Raw genomic sequence first — 20,758 nt, forward strand, 5'->3', positions numbered from 1 at the left:
CTGGCAACTTACAGTTACTCAAAGATTCTTGATATTTTAATGAAAATTAATAATAAAAATAATAATCATTAAAAATATTTACAATGTTTTTACTTTTTTGAGAGATACTTAGGTATATCAGAAGTAAATCTGCTGTCTAATTTACTGTTTCTATAACACATTTGATTGCAAGAAATATTTATTGGGGGGATTTTTTTTTTTTTTTTTTTTTTTTAGAGAAAAACAAAAAAAGTGAAACAGGTGCTAGGTGGGTAATAATTGCATCATCAAAACTAGCAACAACATCGACGTTATTTTGATGAAACTACAAACGACAATACTCCATAAAGCAGAAAATGCAGTAAAGAGGAAGGGAAAAGGGGAGATAGGTAAGAACTTAAAATCCAAGAGTAATGTCTCAATATTCTTAGAGAAAGTTAAGTTATTAAATGTTTGCTATTTCCTTTCTTCAAAATTTTCATTAACATAAATTCATTGATCTATTTTCCTAGTAAATTACACCTCAAATTTTCTTGCACAAAAAACTGACTTTGAGAAGTTATAGATTATGAGAGATTTTTGGGCAACAAATGAACCAAATTAGCATACAACAATGATTATATCAAGAATTTTTTCTAATTTTTGAGTGTCCTTACATACCTGATAAGTGGCAGCAGTGGAATATAACTTGTTATGCTTAGAGCAAACATTGAATGTCGAAGTAACTGGATATTTAAGCCTTAATTTTTATCTGAATGCACAAAACATAAATATTAGAAAAGACAGTGATAAGGCCTCAATAAGGAAATATTCACTTTACTGAGAGGTCAAAAATAATCAAGAACAAACAGTCCCATGCTTCAGATAATTTAACAAACTGGAATCATAATGACAATGCTGCCAGTCAATTTATTGCACTCTTTCATTACTGAAAATGATTTACAAATTGAATTATAAGGATTCTCTCTTGCATTCAATGTTTTTTTAACTTATATTCTTAACAATGTTACTAACAGTTGGTTCTGTCAATTTAATTTCAATTAAAGTCCTTGAGCAATGCTTTGCCATTGCATTTTTAATAATTACCTTTGGGAGGGCTGCTTCATTACACTTTTGTTAAACAATGTGATAAGAAGTTTAGAAGAAATGAAATGTTGCCAGAAAAAACTTCCTTTAACTTAGCCATCATGAAATCATAGGATGACAATCCCTTTTTTGGCAAACCATGACGCTACATAACAGAAGGATGACTTTGTAAATTACCTATTCATAAGACATTTCATTTCATAGGCATTGTATCTATTAGAAAAACCAGAGATTCCCACAGTGAAGACTGGTGTAAGCCACTCAGAAGCCATCATTTACATTGCATAAGCTTATTTTAGATGATCCTCTCAAACTTGCACATATAGACAAAATGTGAATGAACTTATAATACCAACAACTTGACACACCTAGAAAATATCCATAGTTATGAGTTACAACACGCTACATAAATATAACATTTATCAAAATATTGTTAGAACAGTTAATGGGGAGGGGGGTGGGCAGAGGAGGTCACATAGCCCACCTGTTTGACAATTAGCTAAAGCCTGATACAGTGGGCAGCATGGATGATTAAAGTGTGTATATGTAAACAGTATGCTTCTAGAAGAATAAGAACAAATAAAAACACAATTTTTCCTTGTGTAAAATCTTATGAGTCACTAAATTTTGAATTCCTTCTTTTAAGTATTTGAAAGAAAAGTTTAAAAATTTCTCAAAACCTTTTTCCTCATCCATTTGAAAAGGAAGGGCTGACATTTATGCTAGGGAAGGCATTGGACTTAGGTAGTCCATGCAGCTGTGGTAGTCACACAGCTAAGGTCCCAGCTGATGCACAAATTTTAATTTACTGCTTCAGCTCCTATGTTTAGCAAAGATAAAGTTGAGACACTTATGTCTCCAGGAAAGTGTAATTCCCTTAGATATATAAGAAAGATCAGTATGTTCAGCACACATTCAGTCCACATACAAAAAGAAAAACTGAGCACATAGTTGGAATATGTATCAAAGGAGAGTGAAACAATTCCAGCAATAACAGGAAGAATAGCAACATACTATCAGGATAAGAAGTAGACCCATAGACTACAATGATTGTCATATCCAAACACTTAGCTGTTAATTTTTTTCCCCTTATGCTTGCCATTTAATCTTCCCTTACTGCAAACAATTCAAATCACACTGTGAATATTTCATACACAAAAATGTACAAAAAATTCTACATGTATGAAGGAGCTACATAGGCCTTACTAGGACTCTGAACATAACACATTATGCTTCTATTAAGCCTAGTGGTGACTATAAAGCATCGCTAAAAAATTCAATGGAAAAGAGAAAACTTTAAAAACCAAGACATGATCAATGTTAGAAATTAGAACTTCCAACAATCAGCATGACCCAGCAAAAATTTGGGTTAATCAAGCCAATCTCTTTCTGATCAAGTGTTGTGTAGGAATGATTCAGAAGTTGAAATGCATGAGCAACAAAAGGCTTATTCAAAAATGGCAAGATGGTGATGCATTATTATTTATCTAGATGAAGTTATTGAGAATACTTAGCTGAATCAAAAAATGTAGAATGGTATTTATGTTTTAGCACTTGGATAATATTATATTACACATGTAGTCTATCATCACATAATTTCATTGCACTTACCAAACATTACAGTAAACGATATGAAGAACAGAAACAATGACAAAATGTAAGAGTCAGTTGGTAATACTGTTGTATACTGACAACATCATGAAAAAAGACAATGGCATTAAGGAACACAAGATGAATACAATTCTAGATTGTCAAGGAATATAGTATAAGAGATTCAGATAAGGTTAAACAGATAACCAACGTTGACAGCTGCAAGCATTCAATCATCGGAAGAAAATGGCACTAACCAACAAGTTCTTGATATAAAGCACAGAGGAAGAATCAGTAAGACCAAAAAGACATATTAAAATTGAACACAAAAATGCAGAAAACAGAATGAAATAGAGCAGGAGCAGAATAAAAATATAACACTGGATGGTGCAGGTGTCTGAAATTCAGATAAATACAGATCTAACAATGATAAGAAAATAGTTTTTATAGTTTTAGTAGTTTCCACAAACACACTATTTCTTGCATATCATGTGGTCTTCTTATTTCTGTTATGAATTATCACATTGCTAGAGAAAATTAAAATATGCATTTAAAAATGATAGATAATAAACACTATGAAACATAAAATAACTACAAAATTTTCTCCAGCAACTGATTAAAGTGTTTATAAAAAGTATACAGAAATAGAACCCAAAAGTACTAACAAATTTTAGCATGAAAATAAATCAAGAGAATTTTCAACTGACACATGCAAAAATTAAAAATCTCACAGATATAGCTTGGAATGATTCCCTAAAGTCACAAAAAGTATTTAGTTTAGTAGCAGCTTTTCATATGATTAAAAATACCTTTCCCTGTAAATACTGATAATTACACACAGTCATAATTTAAAAAGAAACAAAATATCATCATACTAAAACTGACTATACAGAAAATACTGAATGTCAGGAACACTGTGTAGCTACAACATAATGTCTTTAAAGACGTAAATACACAACCCACAAGTAACACATAACATGTATCAGCAAAATTGAATATAATTTTCTCTCTACATATTATGGCAGCACTTGGTAAGTGGCTAACATCTGATTTTTCAAGCCCTGTCTTGACAAGACTGAGCATAATGTTCGACAAACAGTTATGAAATCATCACAGTTAAAATAAGCATTCTATGGAATAAATTTTTTTCCTTAGGTCAACTGAATGACTTCAACAGCTACTATATGTTTGCTACAGAACATGATAACAAATTGACAAAATCAGATTAAAAATACTTATAAGATTCACACTGATTGATCAACATAAAATTTATATTTAAAGATTCATGTAATACTATATAATATATTAATTCTTTCTTATAAAATAATATTTGAATACAACCCATTTTTGACACCAAAATTCTTTGGTTTCTATGTGGTTGAAATACTTTGGAGATTTTATAAAACAAAGAAAAAACATAAATGTAAGATATGAGTAGTTACACACTACTCAGCTGTCTCTACGAATCAACATAATTTAACAACGTATCATTAGTAGCCATATCAAGACATACTTTCTTATATCTACTTTTTGGTTCATGCTTTCTTGTGATGCAATGAAGAAATGTCTTCATCCACTTCTTGTCTGCCACACAGGTCTAAAAAAAAAAATCCTACATGGATTAAATGTGTTGCACCACAAAACAAATTCTAAATAATTAATACTCTCTACTTCACTATGAATGCTTCTACAGTAGCAACTACAAGAAAATGTTATAAATGTGTTTTACAGGAACTGCTACCTGTCACAGATTCTTCATTAACTTACATTATTTTAGTATTGCGGCATGTTTGCTGTCAAATTTTATTCTATGTGCTTGCAATAGCACTCTAAATGAGCTTCATTTTTCACATTGCAATATACATGGAAACACCATGAGAAATGTATGACTGAACCTACATGCAGATACTAGCCAAGCCTGCAGGTTGCACTGTAGTATCTGACCATGAATGTCACCTGTGCAATGTCCTCAATTCAACTGCAAGTGTCAGTCATGGTCAGAACATTATTCTTTGTAGTTTTGAGTGCATTATGTCACCGTTAAGTGAATTTGAGCTAGGGAAAATTGTTGGTGCTCATATGGTGGGTGCTTCCGTAACCAAGGTAGCTGAAGTGTTTTGTATTTCAAGAGACACCATATCAAAGATTTATACCGCATACAGGGTTGGGTTGTGTTGGGGGAGGAGACCAAACTGCGAGGTCATCGGTCTCATTGGATTAGGGAAGGAAGTCGACCATGCCCTTTTCAAAGGAACCATCCCGGCATTTGCCTGAAGAGATTTAGGGAAATCACGGAAAACCTAAATCAGGATGGCCGGACGCGGGATTGAACCGTCGTCCGCATACAGGGAAACTGGAAAATCACCATCCACTAAGTCACAATGCAGATGGAAGTGTGAGTTGGGTGATCGTGATGACACATAGTATTGAAGAGAATTGTGATGAGAATTGTGATGAAAACTGTGAAGACAACAGCTGCAAAAGTCACTACAGAACTGAATGTTGTACTCACGAACCTCGTCAGCACCAACACAACACAAAAGGAACACTGTAAGCAGGGAATTGCAGGGTGAGCTGTAATTCCAAGATCACTTATCAGGTATCAAATGCTTGTAACAGGAAAATGTGGTGCATTAGGTGATGAAAACTCAACTATTGCAAGTATAAGTTGGTACGAGTGGGCTTATAGTAAGCTGAATGCCCCAGAGAGCCATCATTCTTTCATTTTACTAAGCCAAGAAGGGAAGTCAGACAACCATCTTTCTCTATTTACATAATGAACTGAACATTCTTATAAAGGAATTGATATGATGTAAAAACTCCATTAATTTATCTTCTCCTTGTGGCCACACTATGATACTTTCATTTACACACGCTGACTCCAGCGCTCCTTCTTCAAAGTGGTCCATAGACAAAAGAATGAGGGCCCTCTGGAGAGTTCACTTTATTGCAAGCCCAATCATACGGACTTTAATTTGAAAATTCACCCACTGGAAATTATGAGTGTGCTTAAAACACTGGCACACACAACTTACACAGCCTTGGATCTGGATAGTTTGCTTGAAGAGCTTGCCCATCCAAAGACAATGGATATTCTAGCCACTAGATTTACAAGGCACTGTCACTTAAGGTCAAAAACTAGGAACTGGATAAAGAGAATAGCACACCAGTAAAATCCCCAGCTTTACTTCCATTCGCTGGCAATATTTCACTCAAGATAGTCAGAATCCTCCAGGAAATTTCAGGTTAAAGTGGTTTTCCACCCACACTCTAACATTTCAGACCTTCAGGCATCAGTGAAGTATGATTTGTTATTGCAGCAGGCCAGAATCCACAAAAATCTTGCCAATGTGGTATGGCTTACACAGTCAGTCATGCACCACATGGAAGAGTACTGTACTGAACATCAGTGCTGTACTTGTCTTATGGAACCAATGCTATTGCTGAACACTGTTTCTCCATTCAGACATTAAATGCAGTATGATAAAACAATCATTTTCACCACAGCTACATCATATTGGGACTCCATTATTAAAAAAAATCCATGGGAATATGCATGGTATAAAATCTGATTAAATTTGATGTTGGCTACCAGTTGGATAATACATGGGCCCCCTTTCATTTACACAATTTTCTACAGATGAAGAAGGTAGAGTATGCCAATGGCCATGATGAGTGACAACCCTGAGGACAGCTGGGTTCCACAATTCCATCACTGAGGGTTCTGCCCACAGGTTAGTGTGGTCAGTCTACCACCATTATCTTAATGCATGCATGCAATTTACACAGCGAGCTAATAAATTTCAGGTTGAGGGAAGTCTTCTTCAGTCCTTGATGCTCTACTGATGGTCACTATAATGTGATCAATTGAAATATCACATTATCAGCAGCGAGACCAAAGGTGGTTTTTTTATCAAACTACTTCCATTATTATATCTAAAAAGAAAGATGATGAAACTTACCAAACAAAAGCGCTGGCAGGTCGATAGACACACAAACAAACACAAACATACACACAAAATTCTAGCTTTTGCAACCAATGGTTGCCTCGTCAGGAAAGAGGGAAGGAGAAGGAAAGACAAAAGGATATGGGTTTTAAGGGAGAGGGTAAGGAGTCATTCCAATCCCGGGAGCGGAAAGACTTACCTTAGGGGGAAAAAAGGACAGGTATACACTCGCACACACACACATATCCATCCACACATACACAGACACAAGCAGACATTTGTAAAGGCCTTTACAAATGTCTGCTTGTGTCTGTGTATGTGTGGATGGATATGTGTGTGTGTGCGAGTGTATACCTGTCCTTTTTTCCCCCTAAGGTAAGTCTTTCCGCTCCCGGGATTGGAATGACTCCTTACCCTCTCCCTTAAAACCCATATCCTTTTGTCTTTCCTTCTCCTTCCCTCTTTCCTGATGAGGCAACCATTGGTTGCGAAAGCTAGAATTTTGTGTGTATGTTTGTGTTTGTTTGTGTGTCTATCGACCTGCCAGCGCTTTTGTTTGGTAAGTTTCATCATCTTTCTTTTTAGATATATTTTTCCCACGTGGAATGTTTCCCTCTATTATATTCATACTTCCATTATTAATGTGTTATGCATGTCAAATCTTTTTATTGCATAAATACAAATTACTGTTTCCACTGATTTCTGTGTAAAAGGAGAATAGTAGATGGAAAAAAAAAAAAATCACCCACACAATTCTGAAGACTGCAAGAGCTGACAAGTGTAAGAATTATCGCATCATCGCCTTAACAGCTCATGCATCCAAGTTTTTGATGAGAATAAGATACACAAGACTGGAAAAGAAAAGTGAGCATTTGTCAGATGGCGATTAGTTTGGCTCTAGGAAAGGTAAAAGCACCATAGATGTAATTCTAATGTTGTTGTTGATAATGTAAACAAGACTACAGAAAAATCAAGATACGTTCATAAAATCTGTTGACCTGGAAAGAGTTCAACAACGTCAAATAGTGCAAAATTCTGAGGAAATTAGGGGTATGCTAAAGGGAAAGACGGTAATATACAGGTTGTACAAGAACCAAGAGGGAATAATATGAGTGGATGGCCAAAAACGAAATGCACAGATTAAAAATGGTGTAAAACAGGGATGTAGTCTGTTCAATCTGTACATCGAAGAAGCGATGACACAAATAAAAGAAAGGTTAAAGAGTGGACTTAAAATTCAAGGTGAAAGGATATCAATGATAAGATTCGCTGATGAGATTGCTATTCTCAGTGAAAGTGAAGAAGAATTAAATGATCTGCTGAATGGAATGGACAGTCTAATGAGTACAACTACAGACGGAGAGTAAATCGAAGAAAGACGAAAGTAATGATAAGTAGCAGAAATGAGAACAGCAAGAAACTTAACATCAAGATTGATGGTCACAAAGTAGATTAAGTTAAGGAATTATGCTACCTAGGCAGTAAAATGATGAAAGACAGACGGAGCAAGGAGGACATCAAAAGCAGACTAGCACTGGTAAAAAGGACATTTGTGGCCAAGAGAAGTCTACTAGTATCAAACATAGGCCTTAATTTGAAGAAGAAATTTCTTGAGAATACATGTTTGGAGCACAGCATTATATGGTAGTGAAACATGTACTGTGGAAAAACCAGAACAGATGAGAATCTAATCATTTGAGAAGTGGTGCTACAAATGAACATTGAAAATTAGGTGGACTGCTAAGGTAAGGAATGAGGATGTTCTGCGTAGAATTGGAGAGGAAAGAAATGTATGGGAAACACTCATAAGAAGAAGAGACAGGATGATAGGACATCCATTGTACTAGAGGGAGCTGTAGAGGGTAAAAACTGTAGCAGAAGACAGAAATTGGAATACATCCCGCAAATAATTGAGGATATAGGCTGCGAGTGCTACTCTGAGATGAAGAGGTTGGCACACGAGAGGAACTCATGGCGGGCCACATCAAACCAGTCAGAAGACTGATGACTCAAAGGAAGAGCGGGGGGAGGGGGAGGGGTGAGAGAGAGAGAGAGAGAGAGAGAGAGAGAGAGAGAGAGAGAGAGAGATGAGGGGGGGGGGGATGATATTTGTGAGGAATACCGCTATTTCCATATTTTACTGTACTCTTTTGCCAGAACAGATAAAATAAGGGGTGCTTATCTAATGATTATGGAAAAATTTAGTTAATTTACTTTGCTCTACTGCTATTTTTGTGCCTCAATGTATGTAATACTATAATTGTAAATACTAATACTTATCAGTTGATAGCCATTTATGAACCTGTCCCACATATCAAAACAGTGTATTAGAAAACTACTAAAATGATACACATTTTTATTTTCCTTATCACAGCATTTAATACTGTGAGACTGAGCAGGACATATTTCTCTGTTAAGTACAACTGTTCAGCCACTATATAGGACACCTTCAAATCTTTCCCTCTCATTTATTTTGTACTTAAAATATGAATGCATTCACCATTACTTCACACAAAATTACTCTATTCACCGTTCAGTTATGCCTTTTTACTAAACAGCTTCTATAGCAAAAAAACACAATACATCCATACAAAATACAAATTAAATGATGTAAAAGTTTCTTACCTCCACAAGGAATGCTAAGATCATGTGAACTGCAGAAAATCCCAGTAGATATAATCTATACATCTGCTGACCTTCAACATCTGAAAGTGATTCCACTTCAAAAAACTCTGCTACTGGTTTTAAGGGATACACTAACAACCATGTAGTAAAACTGCCAAGTGTTATGAGTAATGTTGTTAACAGACCTAAACGACAAATATCAAAATTATAAATGGTATATAGTTATCTGTAACACAAATATGAAACTCTAACATAGATAAAATAGTCCTATATAGCCATTCAAAGAGAAAATAAATCTTGCACAACAGCAGCCCAATAAGAGAGAGTAATTTATAGGGAGAACTGTTGCAAGATACAACTCAACTGTGATAAATGTTATATTTTAAAGAGATGCCCATTCTCATTCTGTTTAATAATTCAAAATTTCATGATATGTACAAATGATGATCTGCATACTACAGAGATGATAAATTTTTAACATTTTAATATGACACACACGTCATCTGATACAGATCGGCACAGTATACACCACGGCTCATAAGCTGTATGCCTGAATACTGGTCTGACAAGTAAATACATTTGAAGTGCAGCTTATGCTGTATAACAAGATGTTCATTATCAAATGTAATAGATGTGTCTAGCATGACATTTGTATTACCCACACTTTGGTTGGTCATCTACACGGGACTGTATTAAGTAAGAATGGTTAGGAGACTGAAAATAGCAAACAAGCTGTGTGTGGCTAACTAACTGTGTTATAGAGATGCTCAATAAAGTCTAATGAAGGACCCTAAAACAAAGGAACACCATGGCACATGAAAGACTACTTTTACTAAGCAAGATGGTGCAATGCTCAAGACAGAAGACTTACATTAAGGAGGAGTGTGGTTTCAATGCCTGCCTAATTTTCTAGATTACATTCTCTTTATGGTTTCTTCAACAATCAATTTCTTCCTGAGGTAGAGATTTCTTCCCTCATTCTTGTCAAACTGGGCTACTGATTCATTTCTAATGACTATGTTATTGACAATATCCAAAAGTTAAGCTTAAGCATGGAAGGAGGAAAATAGAAAGAGAAACATAAGTAAATCATTGTCAATGATCCAGATTTGCTCACAAAATTGGCATGTGTCTATTTGTATTAAAGCAGAGTACTCCGAACATGAAATATGCATGAATCTGAGAAAATTAAAGCAGTACATGGTGCCTCAGTTGTGTTTATGCTTTTGTTGTAAGTGAAGTGTAGCCATTTAGTATCACTGGCTGTATAATGCCACAAACAATGTCTTTTAAACTCTTATTCAGGGCGGAATTCTCAGGTGCCTTGATGCTGGTCCAACAGACACCACAATCTCCGAGTATTGAATGTGCTGAGGAGTGTAATTTCAAGAAAGTGTTTATTATAGGCAGTACAAAGTTGACTAAGAGTAATCACTCCAAAAACTGGACAGATGTCTAGCCTTACCTGTGTGGAAAAGTAGAGGGATGTTTGCAAAACAATTTTTCATTGACCTCCAAGCATCTAAAGGTGTATTTCTGACAAATTATGTATCCAAGGCTCTTAGAAAGTGGCTAGAATGCCTAAAATACAGTTCATGGCAGGACAGAAGTAGACTTCTTTACTGTGAACTTTTCAGAACTGAGATAGAACTATGACAATAGAGGTATGTTCTCTTTATAAATGAATCCAACTGCAACTGGAAGAATGATGCTCGTCAAGCATCTCCATAGGAGGGAAAATGACACCCAGTAAAATCACAATAATATCAAGCAAAGATCAGTTTATTGGGGTAGGGATGGTGGTGTCTTGGTGTCAAGAGACTTCACAGTGAATGGATCTGCAGTGTGTCACATCTCTGTTTGCGGTTGACAAATACTATCCATCCACACTGAGCTGCTAAAGTGGATGAATTTCTCAGGGTGAAGTTATCCTCATATAGACTTGCTGACAAGGATTCTGAATCTTGTCTGGAGTGCTCTGGGATGGTGAAACAGCAGGCAGTCTCCTGTCATCAAGGGCTCTACCAGACATTCACAAGCTCCTGATCAGGAATGGGAGGGATTGCCAATACTCTTGGGCCACCTCGGAGAGAATTCACTCTAATTACCAAGGATGTGGGAAGGTAGGAATAAATATATCCTCTATTAATTGTTTTGTTGTCATGGCAAGGGCTTTCCAGTTTCCCCCTTGCACTAATTACAAGTGTTGGACACTGCTGTACTGTATGCCAAACGCCATATCATTAAGCTTTATGTTTCTTTGTAACACACCTGACATCCTTTTCAGGAGACACAACTTCATTTCCTGGTTACACACCACTTCTGGTCACTAGTCTACGTACTGAATATTACGCACAATAAGAAAAATAATGAAATTCTCAAATACACCAATCTATATGCCACTAACATGTTCTTAGAGTGCCACAGAATAGTTTGCACGCCACGTGTTCCAGATTCAAATTCAAGGAAGGAGATATTTGTGAAGAAAATACTGTTGATGGATTGCACAGTTTATATAATCACAAAATGGGAACTCATATATTACTGATACTGGATATTGGTGATAAAAGTAATACAGGTGTTTAAAGGCAACCATTTCTACCACGCACCATTATAAATGTAACAGGAAGAGCAATAAATGCTACTGATATCAAGTATCCTCTATCAAGAGTGGTATGTTACATTCTGGTCTGTAAATGAAGTTGCAAAACATGAAATTTGGAGGCACTCTAATGAAGACTGCCAGATGACTTATGACAGCGTTCCAAGAGTTGTTTACACTACAGTTGAAAGTCATTATCATAACCCCATTCATGGGAGCATATGATTACATTTATGACAGCTTTATTTACAAGGTGAGTGTCCAAGACACTTTTTCTTGTTTAGGCAGATATTTACAACTATTTAAATGAAAATAAGATTATATTTATGCTTTAGGTAAATTTTGGAGCCCATTTACACCAAATAACAAATAATTTCAGTAACTCCCTTACAGAAGATCATCAACTGACAAATTTAAAAATTCTAACTGTGATTAACTAATTAAATAGTTTGTAAAGAGAGACTTTGTTGTCTGATCCACACACTATCACGGCTGTCAGAGTATATGGTATGTTTATGAATTTTTGTGAGGGAGTGCAAAATGAGGAAGAGGAGAGAGGTAGCTTCTCCACTTATAGTGAGGTCATTACAGATGGAGAACTAATTCATCCTGAAAAGAATAAGGGAAGGAAATGGCCATGGTCTTGCCATCATCCAGCCACTTGCCAGCACTGATTTATGAACTTATCAGTCAGCACCTAAATGTTATAACTTTATACAAACGAACTTCCACTGATCATCCTGCATTGTATCACTGCAAGATTTATATAGATTTGAGACAGAAATCAATTGTATATTTGAAATTAAGATAAGTCATTTCTCTGTACCTAAATAAACAGTGCACTTAATAATGCTGCCTGAAGTAAATCAATCAACAGACCACATGTGACAAGTATAATTAACAGACAATCTCTCTCTCTCACTCTCTCTCTCTCTCTCTCTCTCTCTCTCTCTCTCTCTCTCTCTCTCTCTCTGCCTCTCTCTCGACAGCTATTTGGTAAGACATCTGTGAAACTAATTTCTTGTTCTGATATTTTTGCAATCCATTCATCAAAACAAGCATGTGAAAATCTCAAAAGAAAGTAACAAAAGAAATAATAAGACATAATGAACAAGGCAGTGTATGTAGCTTGCAATAACTTACAGATTAAGGTGCAAAAATAAAGTACTGCATTTTTGGCATGCAAGTCACATGCATCAATGCAATGGCACATCTTTCAAAAACATATTTTGTTATTAGCACAGTGTGCCCTTAAATTGAGTGCTAGTTTCTGTACTTGCTCATTTGAATTGTCCATGGAGATTCTTTTGCACAAAGCACACAAAACAGCAAGCTTTTAAGACAGAATAAAGAGCTGCATTTGGCATAATTTTCTGTCACTTAACACCACTGAACACCAAAACAAATAACCAGAGAACACAAAGGTAAAATTATACAATACTGGAAAGTTCTCGGTAGGGTGGTATCTACTCACTGTATTGTTGAGCTAATGACAGGCACATTGTCCTAACACTTACGGAGATTTGAATTCTGTTTATGTGCTTGTCAATCACTCAGTGCATCAACTGGTTACCTTCAGTCTTCCCATTATTTATACACTCCTGGAAATGGAAAAAAGAACACATTGACACCGGTGTGTCAGACCCACCATACTTGCTCCGGACACTGCGAGAGGGCTGTACAAGCAATGATCACACGCACGGCACAGCGGACACACCAGGAACCGCGGTGTTGGCCGTCGAATGGCGCTAGCTGTGCAGCATTTGTGCACCGCCGCCGTCAGTGTCAGCCAGTTTGCCGTGGCATACGGAGCTCCATCGCAGTCTTTAACACTGGTAGCATGCCGCGACAGCATGGACGTGAACCGTATGTGCAGTTGACGGACTTTGGGCGAGGGCGTATAGTGGGCATGCGGGAGGCCGGGTGGACGTACCGCCGAATTGCTCAACACGTGGGGCGTGAGGTCTCCACAGTACATCGATGTTGTCGCCAGTGGTCGGCGGAAGGTGCACGTGCCCGTCGACCTGGGACCGGACCGCAGCGACGCAAGGATGCACGCCAAGACCGTAGGATTCTACGCAGTGCCTTAGGGGACCGCACCGCCACTTCCCAGCAAATTAGGGACACTGTTGCTCCTGGGGTATCGGCGAGGACCATTCGCAACCGTCTCCATGAAGCTGGGCTACGGTCCCGCACACCGTTAGGCCGTCTTCCGCTCACGCCCCAACATCGTGCAGCCCGCCTCCAGTGGTGTCACGACAGGCGTGAATGGAGGGACGAATGGAGACGTGTCGTCTTCAGTGATGAGAGTCGCTTCTGCCTTGGTGCCAATGATGGTCGTATGCGTGCTTGGCGCCGTGCAGGTGAGCGCCACAATCAGGACTGCATACGACCGAGGCACACAGGGCCAACACCCGGCATCATGCTGTGGGGAGCGATCTCCTACACTGGCCGTACACCACTGGTGATCGTCGAGGGGACACTGAATAGTGCACGGTACATCCAAACCATCATCGAACCCATCGTTCTACCATTCCTAGACTGGCAAGGGAACTTGCTGTTCCAACAGGACAATGCACGTCCGCATGTATTCCGTGCCACCCAACGTGCTCTAGAAGGTGTAAGTCAACTACCCTGGCCAGCAAGATCTCCGGATCTGTCCCCCATTGAGCATGTTTGGGACTGGATGAAGCGTCGTCTCACGCGGTCTGCACGTCCAGCACGAACGCTGGTCCAACTGAGGCGCCAGGTGGAAATGGCATGGCAAGCCGTTCCACAGGACTACATCCAGCATCTCTACGATCGTCTCCATGGGAGAATAGCAGCCTGCATTGCTGCGAAAGGTGGATATACACTGTACTAGTGCCGACATTGTGCATGCTCTATTGCCTGTGTCTATGTGCCTGTGGTTCTGTCAGTGTGATCATGTGAAGTATCTGACCCCAGGAATGTGTCAATAAAGTTTCCCCTTCCTGGGACAATGAATTCACGGTGTTCTTATTTCAATTTCCAGGAGTGTATATACCATAATAAACATGTATTGAGCCTTTAAAACTTACAGTTTGTGTAAAATGGTGTACGATGTGGGCGGCCTTTTGAAAATAATGCTGCAAGTACTAAATACTGAAAACAACTTGTACAAAATACTGTCGTATTTTCCCAAGACAAAATATGCTCCCCCGGTGTTGAAGGATCAATGGGCACAAACCTGTAGAAAAATAATGCAAATTAATTACAGGAAAAGTTATCTGTAGAAAACTTGTAGAAGATTACTTCCATTTCAATTTGAAGACTAAGAATAAAAAACAACACGTAAAAAATATGCACATTTAAAAGATGCAATGCAGACTGTGGTGTGTAGAACAAACATAGTTAAAAATAAGCCTTGTTTTCCAAATTCTTTAGAACAGCAGATCCAGCCTCACAAATTCATTGATCTACAATCTTTGTTCAAGAAAGACTGTCATGAGGAAAAGAGGAAAAATCAGAATCCAAAACAGTAACATTTATGTTTTTATTGTGAAATATTAATATTGTGGATCTCATTCTGTTGTTCCAGATGTGATAACCCTGTTTGAACCATCTTGTATAGCTTAAAATGAAGCAGACTGCCTTGCATGACAAGGAGATCCAAACTGAATTCATGAGCTGTTTCAACAACAATTGATCTCTTACATCTACCACCGTGAGTGTGGTTTCTGGCAATTTTCCACACCGGTAAAGTAAAATGTTACTTTTTTCCCACTTCAAACTCAAAAGCAGAATATTAACAACACAAATATACACAGCACAATGTTTATCTAAATCAGTAATTAGAGTTTGTGGTCACAGGAAGGGCATCAGGCTCCAGATATAAATTTTTGTATGTGGAGGTCCAGATCAAGATCATCTCTTTGCCTTGTAAGTTAGTGCACTGTATGTTAAGCTGTACAAGCAGGTAATCTTTAGTGACACATATTTACAATTGCAATTGATCTACAAGAGTGTCCTGCAATATCATCCCACTTTACAGCAGCGCAGCCTGACTCCATTCATCGAAATTAATTTTAAAAAGGTTTCAGATTTTAAATTTTTCTTAGAGTCTCTCTCTATTATTTGACTAATCATTACATATAACAAGTAAAAAATGTGACTACTTGTAATATACAATGGTGAATGATAACCTCACATGCCTACCCTATCATACTAACCCCATCTGACTTTCACATACAGCTTAATGTCATGCCTAAATATGTAGGCTCCATCTGCCAGACTTGTGTGGTTTTTTTTTTTTTTTGTGGTTTTAGGGTGCAAAACTGCTATGGTCATTAGTGCCTGATGTGTGACTTAGGAAAAGGTAAAAAACCAAACTGGAAACCAGCAGAAATGGGGGCGAAACTCAAAAAAGGTGGGGAAACTAAAAATAGAAGAAAATCTTAAAAAACCACTATAGAAGGGAGTTGTTTGTCCCCAAAAAGAGCTTAAAATGACTGACATCAACTCACTGACACTAATAAACTCGAGAACGCGATCGGCTGAGCACGTGTCATCCGCTAAAATGGGAGATATATCAGGCGACAGCTGTAGACGGGAGCATAACGGAGTAAAATAAGGGCACTCAAGTAAAACATGTCTCACCATCCACAGTTGAGAGCAGAGGGGACAAAGCGGGGGAGGATCGCCACTTAAAAGATGTCGATGGCTAAAAATACATTGCCCTATTCGGAGTCTAATTAAAATTACCTCCTCCAGACGACGAGTTTGGGAGGAGGTGGTCCAAGCACAGGAAAGAGCTTTCACTTCCCACAATTTATTATTACGAAGTGTCGACCAATGTGTGTGCCATAGAAGAACAACACAACGACATAAAACACTCTGTAGATCAGGGAAGGGAACCATGCGAACAGCAGGCTGAGGAAGAGAGACTGCAACCTTGGCTGCTGTATCAGTCGCCTCATTTCCACAGATACCAACATGTCCTGGGATCCAGAGGAACGCCACAGAGATTTCCCCCAAGTGGAGGCAGTCCTGAATCCGGTGGACCAGAGGGTGGACAGGTAGAGAGCTTGGAAACTGAGGAGAGAGCTGAGCAAATCTGAGCATATAATATACTGTAGCCGCTGATGGTGACGGGATGTATTGGACAGCCTGGAGAACAGTGTAAAGCTCTGCAGTAAAAATGGAACGCTGGTCGGGAAGCCGAAATCAATGAGGGGTGTTGCCAACAACATACGCACTCCCAACACCAAATGATGTTTTTGAGCCATCAGTGTAGATAAATGTGGTATCCTTCATTTGCGCACACAGTGCAGCAAATGCCCGACGATAAACAAGAGAAGGGGTACCATCCTTGGGAAACTGACAAAGGTCACAGAGCAGGCAGGTCTGGGGCTGGAGCCAAGACGCTGCTGTACCCCAAGTTGTCAAGAAAGTTTTAGGAAAGTGGAAGGAAAGAGAACATAGCAGTTGACGGAAGCGGACTCCCGGTGGTAGTAGAGAGGAAGGCAAGCCTGCATACCCTAAATCCAAGGAGGCGTCGAAAAAAATGTCATGGGCTGGATTAGCAGGCATGGAACACAGATGGCTAGTATAAAGACTCAGAAGGACAGCTCACCGATTGGGCAGTGGAGGTTCAGCAGTCTCAGGACTAAGGCTTTCCACAGGGCTGGTGTAAAAAGCTCCAGACGCTAAACGTAACCCACAGTGGAGGACAGAGTCGAGACGCCAAAGAATAGACGGCCGAGCAGAGGAGTAAACTACGCTTCCATAGTCCAATTTCGAGCACACTAAGGCATGATAGAGGCGAAGAAGAACCACTCAGTCTACTCCCCAGGAGGTACCATTCAGAACATGGAGGGTGTTAAGGGATCGCAGACAGCAGACAGCGGCGCGTTTCGTCACTGGGTTATTTGGTAACCGTGATAGCGTTACGGAGATGTTTAATAAACTCAAGTGGCAGACTCTGCAAGAGAGGCGCTCTGCATCGCGGTGTAGCTTGCTCGCCAGGTTTCGAGAGGGTGCGTTTCTGGATGAGGTATCGAATATATTGCTTCCCCCTACTTATACTTCCCGAGGAGATCACGAATGTAAAATTAGAGAGATTAGAGCGCGCACGGAGGCTTTCAGACAGTCGTTCTTCCCGCGAACCATACGCGACTGGAACAGGAAAGGGAGGTAATGACAGTGGCACGTAAAGTGCCCTCCGCCACACACCGTTGGGTGGCTTGCGGAGTATCAATGTAGATGTAGATGTAGCAAGCCGAAAGATAGGAAACATGGGGGGGAACAGCACAGTTTTCTGTCAAACATAAGACCCAAGAATTTAGCGATGTCCGCGAATGGAAGGTTGACAGGGTCTAGATGTAAGGAAGGCAGAAGAAACTCTGTACAACGCAAAAAATTGACACAAACAGTCTTACTGAGAGACAAGCAGAAGCCAGTTTCGATGCTCCAAGAGTGGAGGAGATCGAGACATCCTTGAAGACGACGTTCAAGCAGGCTGGTCCGTTGAGAGCTGTATGAAATCGCAAAATCTTCCACAAAGAGGGAGCCTGAGACATCGGGAAGGAGACACTCCATAATTGGATCTATGGCAATGGAAAACAGTACAACACTTAGCACGGAGCCCTGGGGTACCCCGTTTTCTTGGGAGAAAGTACGGGAGAGAGTAGTGTTCACTCTCACTTTAAATGTGCGCTCTGTCATAAATTCATGGATAAAAAGGGGCAGCCGACCTGGAAAGCCCCAAGAGAACAGTGTGCGCAGAATGCCTGTCCTCCAACAGGTATCATATGCTCTCTCCAGGTCAAAAAATATTGCTACTGTTTGGTGTTTCCTGAGAAAATTGTTCATAATATACGTGGAGAGAGCAACAAGATGGTCAACTGCAGAACGTTACTTTCGGGAAGCGCATTGGGCACGTGTTAAGAGACTTCGGGACTCCAGCCACCAGGCTAAGCGGCAATACACCATACACTCCAAATGGGGCGATAGCTAGAGGGGAGATGTTTGTCCTTTCCAGGTTTCGGAACAGGAACGACAATAGCTTCCCGCCATCTTCTGGGAAAAGTACTGTCAGTCCAAATTTCGATTATAAAGGCAAAGGAGGTAGCACAGACTATGGTACGATAAATGCAGCAACATTTGGATGTGGATACCATCCGGTCTTGGGGGGGGAAGAGCGAGAAGAAGAGAGTGTGTGTTGGAGTTCCCGCATGGAGAACGCCGTATTATAGCTTTTCGATTTTGAGAGGAGAAAGCAAGAGGTCGCACTTCCGCTGCATGTTTCTTCGGGAGAAAAGCTGTTGGGAAGTTTGAAGAGCTCGAAATCTCAGCAAAGTGTTGACCCAATGAGTCAGAAATTGCGACAGGGTCTACTAAGGTATTACGTGCGACAGTGAGCCCAGAGAACAGGGAGAAAATAGGCGCGCCAAATAATCGTCGAATCCGACTCCAAACTTTCGAGGAGGGAGTGAAGGTGTTAAATGAGCTGGTAAAGTAGTCCCAGCTACATTTCTTGCTACCGTGGATGATGCGACAGCATCGCGCACGGAACTGCTTATAGCGGTTACAGTTGGACAAAGTAGGATGGTGGCAGAAAACACGAAGAGCACGTCGTCGCTCACATATTGCATCACAGCAAGCCTTGTTCCACCAAGGAACTGGGGGTCGCCGGGGCAAATCGGAGGTGCGAGGTACTGAACGTTCCGCGGCTGTAAGAATAACTTCTGAAATATGAATGACCTCATCGTCGACGCTAGGAAAGTGACTGTCATCAAATATCGCTAAAGACGAAAAAAGTGTCCAATCGGCTTGGGCAAACTTCCAGCGTTTCGGGTGCGTATATGGCAGTTGTGGCTGCACTCCAAGGATACATGGAAAGTGGTCACTCGAGTGTGTATCAGCAAGAGCGAACCATTCAAAGTGCCGAGCTAGCGGAACAGTACTGACCGAAAGGTCCATATGATAGAAATTTGTCATGGAGGCGGAAAAAAATGTAGGGTCCCCAGTGTTGAGGCAAACAAGATCCGCTTGGTGGAAGATGTCTATCAATAGTGAGCCACGCGGACAAGGACGCGGAGATCCCCAAAGCGGGTGGTGGGCATTGAAGTCCCCAACCAGCAAATAGATGGGCGGAAGCTGACCAAGAAGATGAAGGAGATCAGCTCTTGCCATTGGTGTGGACAATGGAACGTATACAGTACAAAGAGAGAAGGTGTATCCAGAATGGGAAAGACGGACAGCGACAGCTTGGAAGGAAGTGTTTAAGGGGACTGGGTGATAATAGAAAGTATCATGGAGAAGAATCATGAGTCCTCCATGTGCTGGAGTGCCTTCAACAGAGGGGAGATCAAATCAGACTGACTGAAAATGAGGGAAAACAAAGCGATGGTGGGGACGCAGCTTTGTTTCCTTAAGACAGAAGATGAGAGGCAAGTAGGATCGTAAGAGGATCGACAGTTCATCCCAATTGGTTGAAATGCCACAGATATTTCAATGGATAACGGACAAAGGGTGGACAGAAAAGGGAAGAACGTGGCCAAGGTTGCCCTCAACTCAACGACTGCTCAGAGCCTACGGCCAACAGCGTGGAACAGCATTCAGCCGAAGGCAGAAGATCCTGATCCATAGGTTGTTTGGGAGCAGCTCCTGCCACCAGCGATCGGCCGGTTGATCGGCTGCCAGCTGCATGCCTTGGTGACACAGATGATGGCCGGGAGCAGTTACCGCCAGGTGGTGCTGTAGATGATACATGCAATGGCAGAGAAGGAGAGGAATTGGGTTTTTTATTAGCCTTCTTGGAGACAGGACGTTGAGATGAGGGAGGAATCGATGGTTGTGAAGTCGGGGTACGTAAAAAAATCTTCACGAGTAGGTTCTTTTTTGGAAGTCCGGGTGTCTGATTTTGGGGCTCGTGATTTAGCAGAACCCAATGAAGGGTGAGCGATAG

The 20,758-nt window shown here is 40.0% G+C and overlaps 1 protein-coding gene across 1 annotated transcript in view; it reads right to left on the reverse strand.

Moving 5' to 3' along the window:
- Positions 1-216: 216 nt before the first annotated feature.
- The window catches only part of LOC124723027 (polyamine-transporting ATPase 13A3-like), a 288,432-nt gene continuing 267,890 nt past the window's right edge, over positions 217-20,758 (reverse strand). The window contains exons 19-21 of the mRNA XM_047248200.1: positions 14,889-15,037; positions 9,228-9,412; positions 217-4,252 (exon numbers count right to left, since the gene is read on the reverse strand). Of these exons, the coding sequence (XP_047104156.1) occupies positions 4,115-4,252; positions 9,228-9,412; positions 14,889-15,037 (472 nt within the window). The 3' untranslated portion in view covers positions 217-4,114. The remainder of the gene's footprint in view (positions 4,253-9,227; positions 9,413-14,888; positions 15,038-20,758) is intronic.

This window comes from Schistocerca piceifrons, chromosome X, assembly GCF_021461385.2.
Source record: "Schistocerca piceifrons isolate TAMUIC-IGC-003096 chromosome X, iqSchPice1.1, whole genome shotgun sequence".
Lineage (NCBI taxonomy): Eukaryota > Metazoa > Arthropoda > Insecta > Orthoptera > Acrididae > Schistocerca > Schistocerca piceifrons.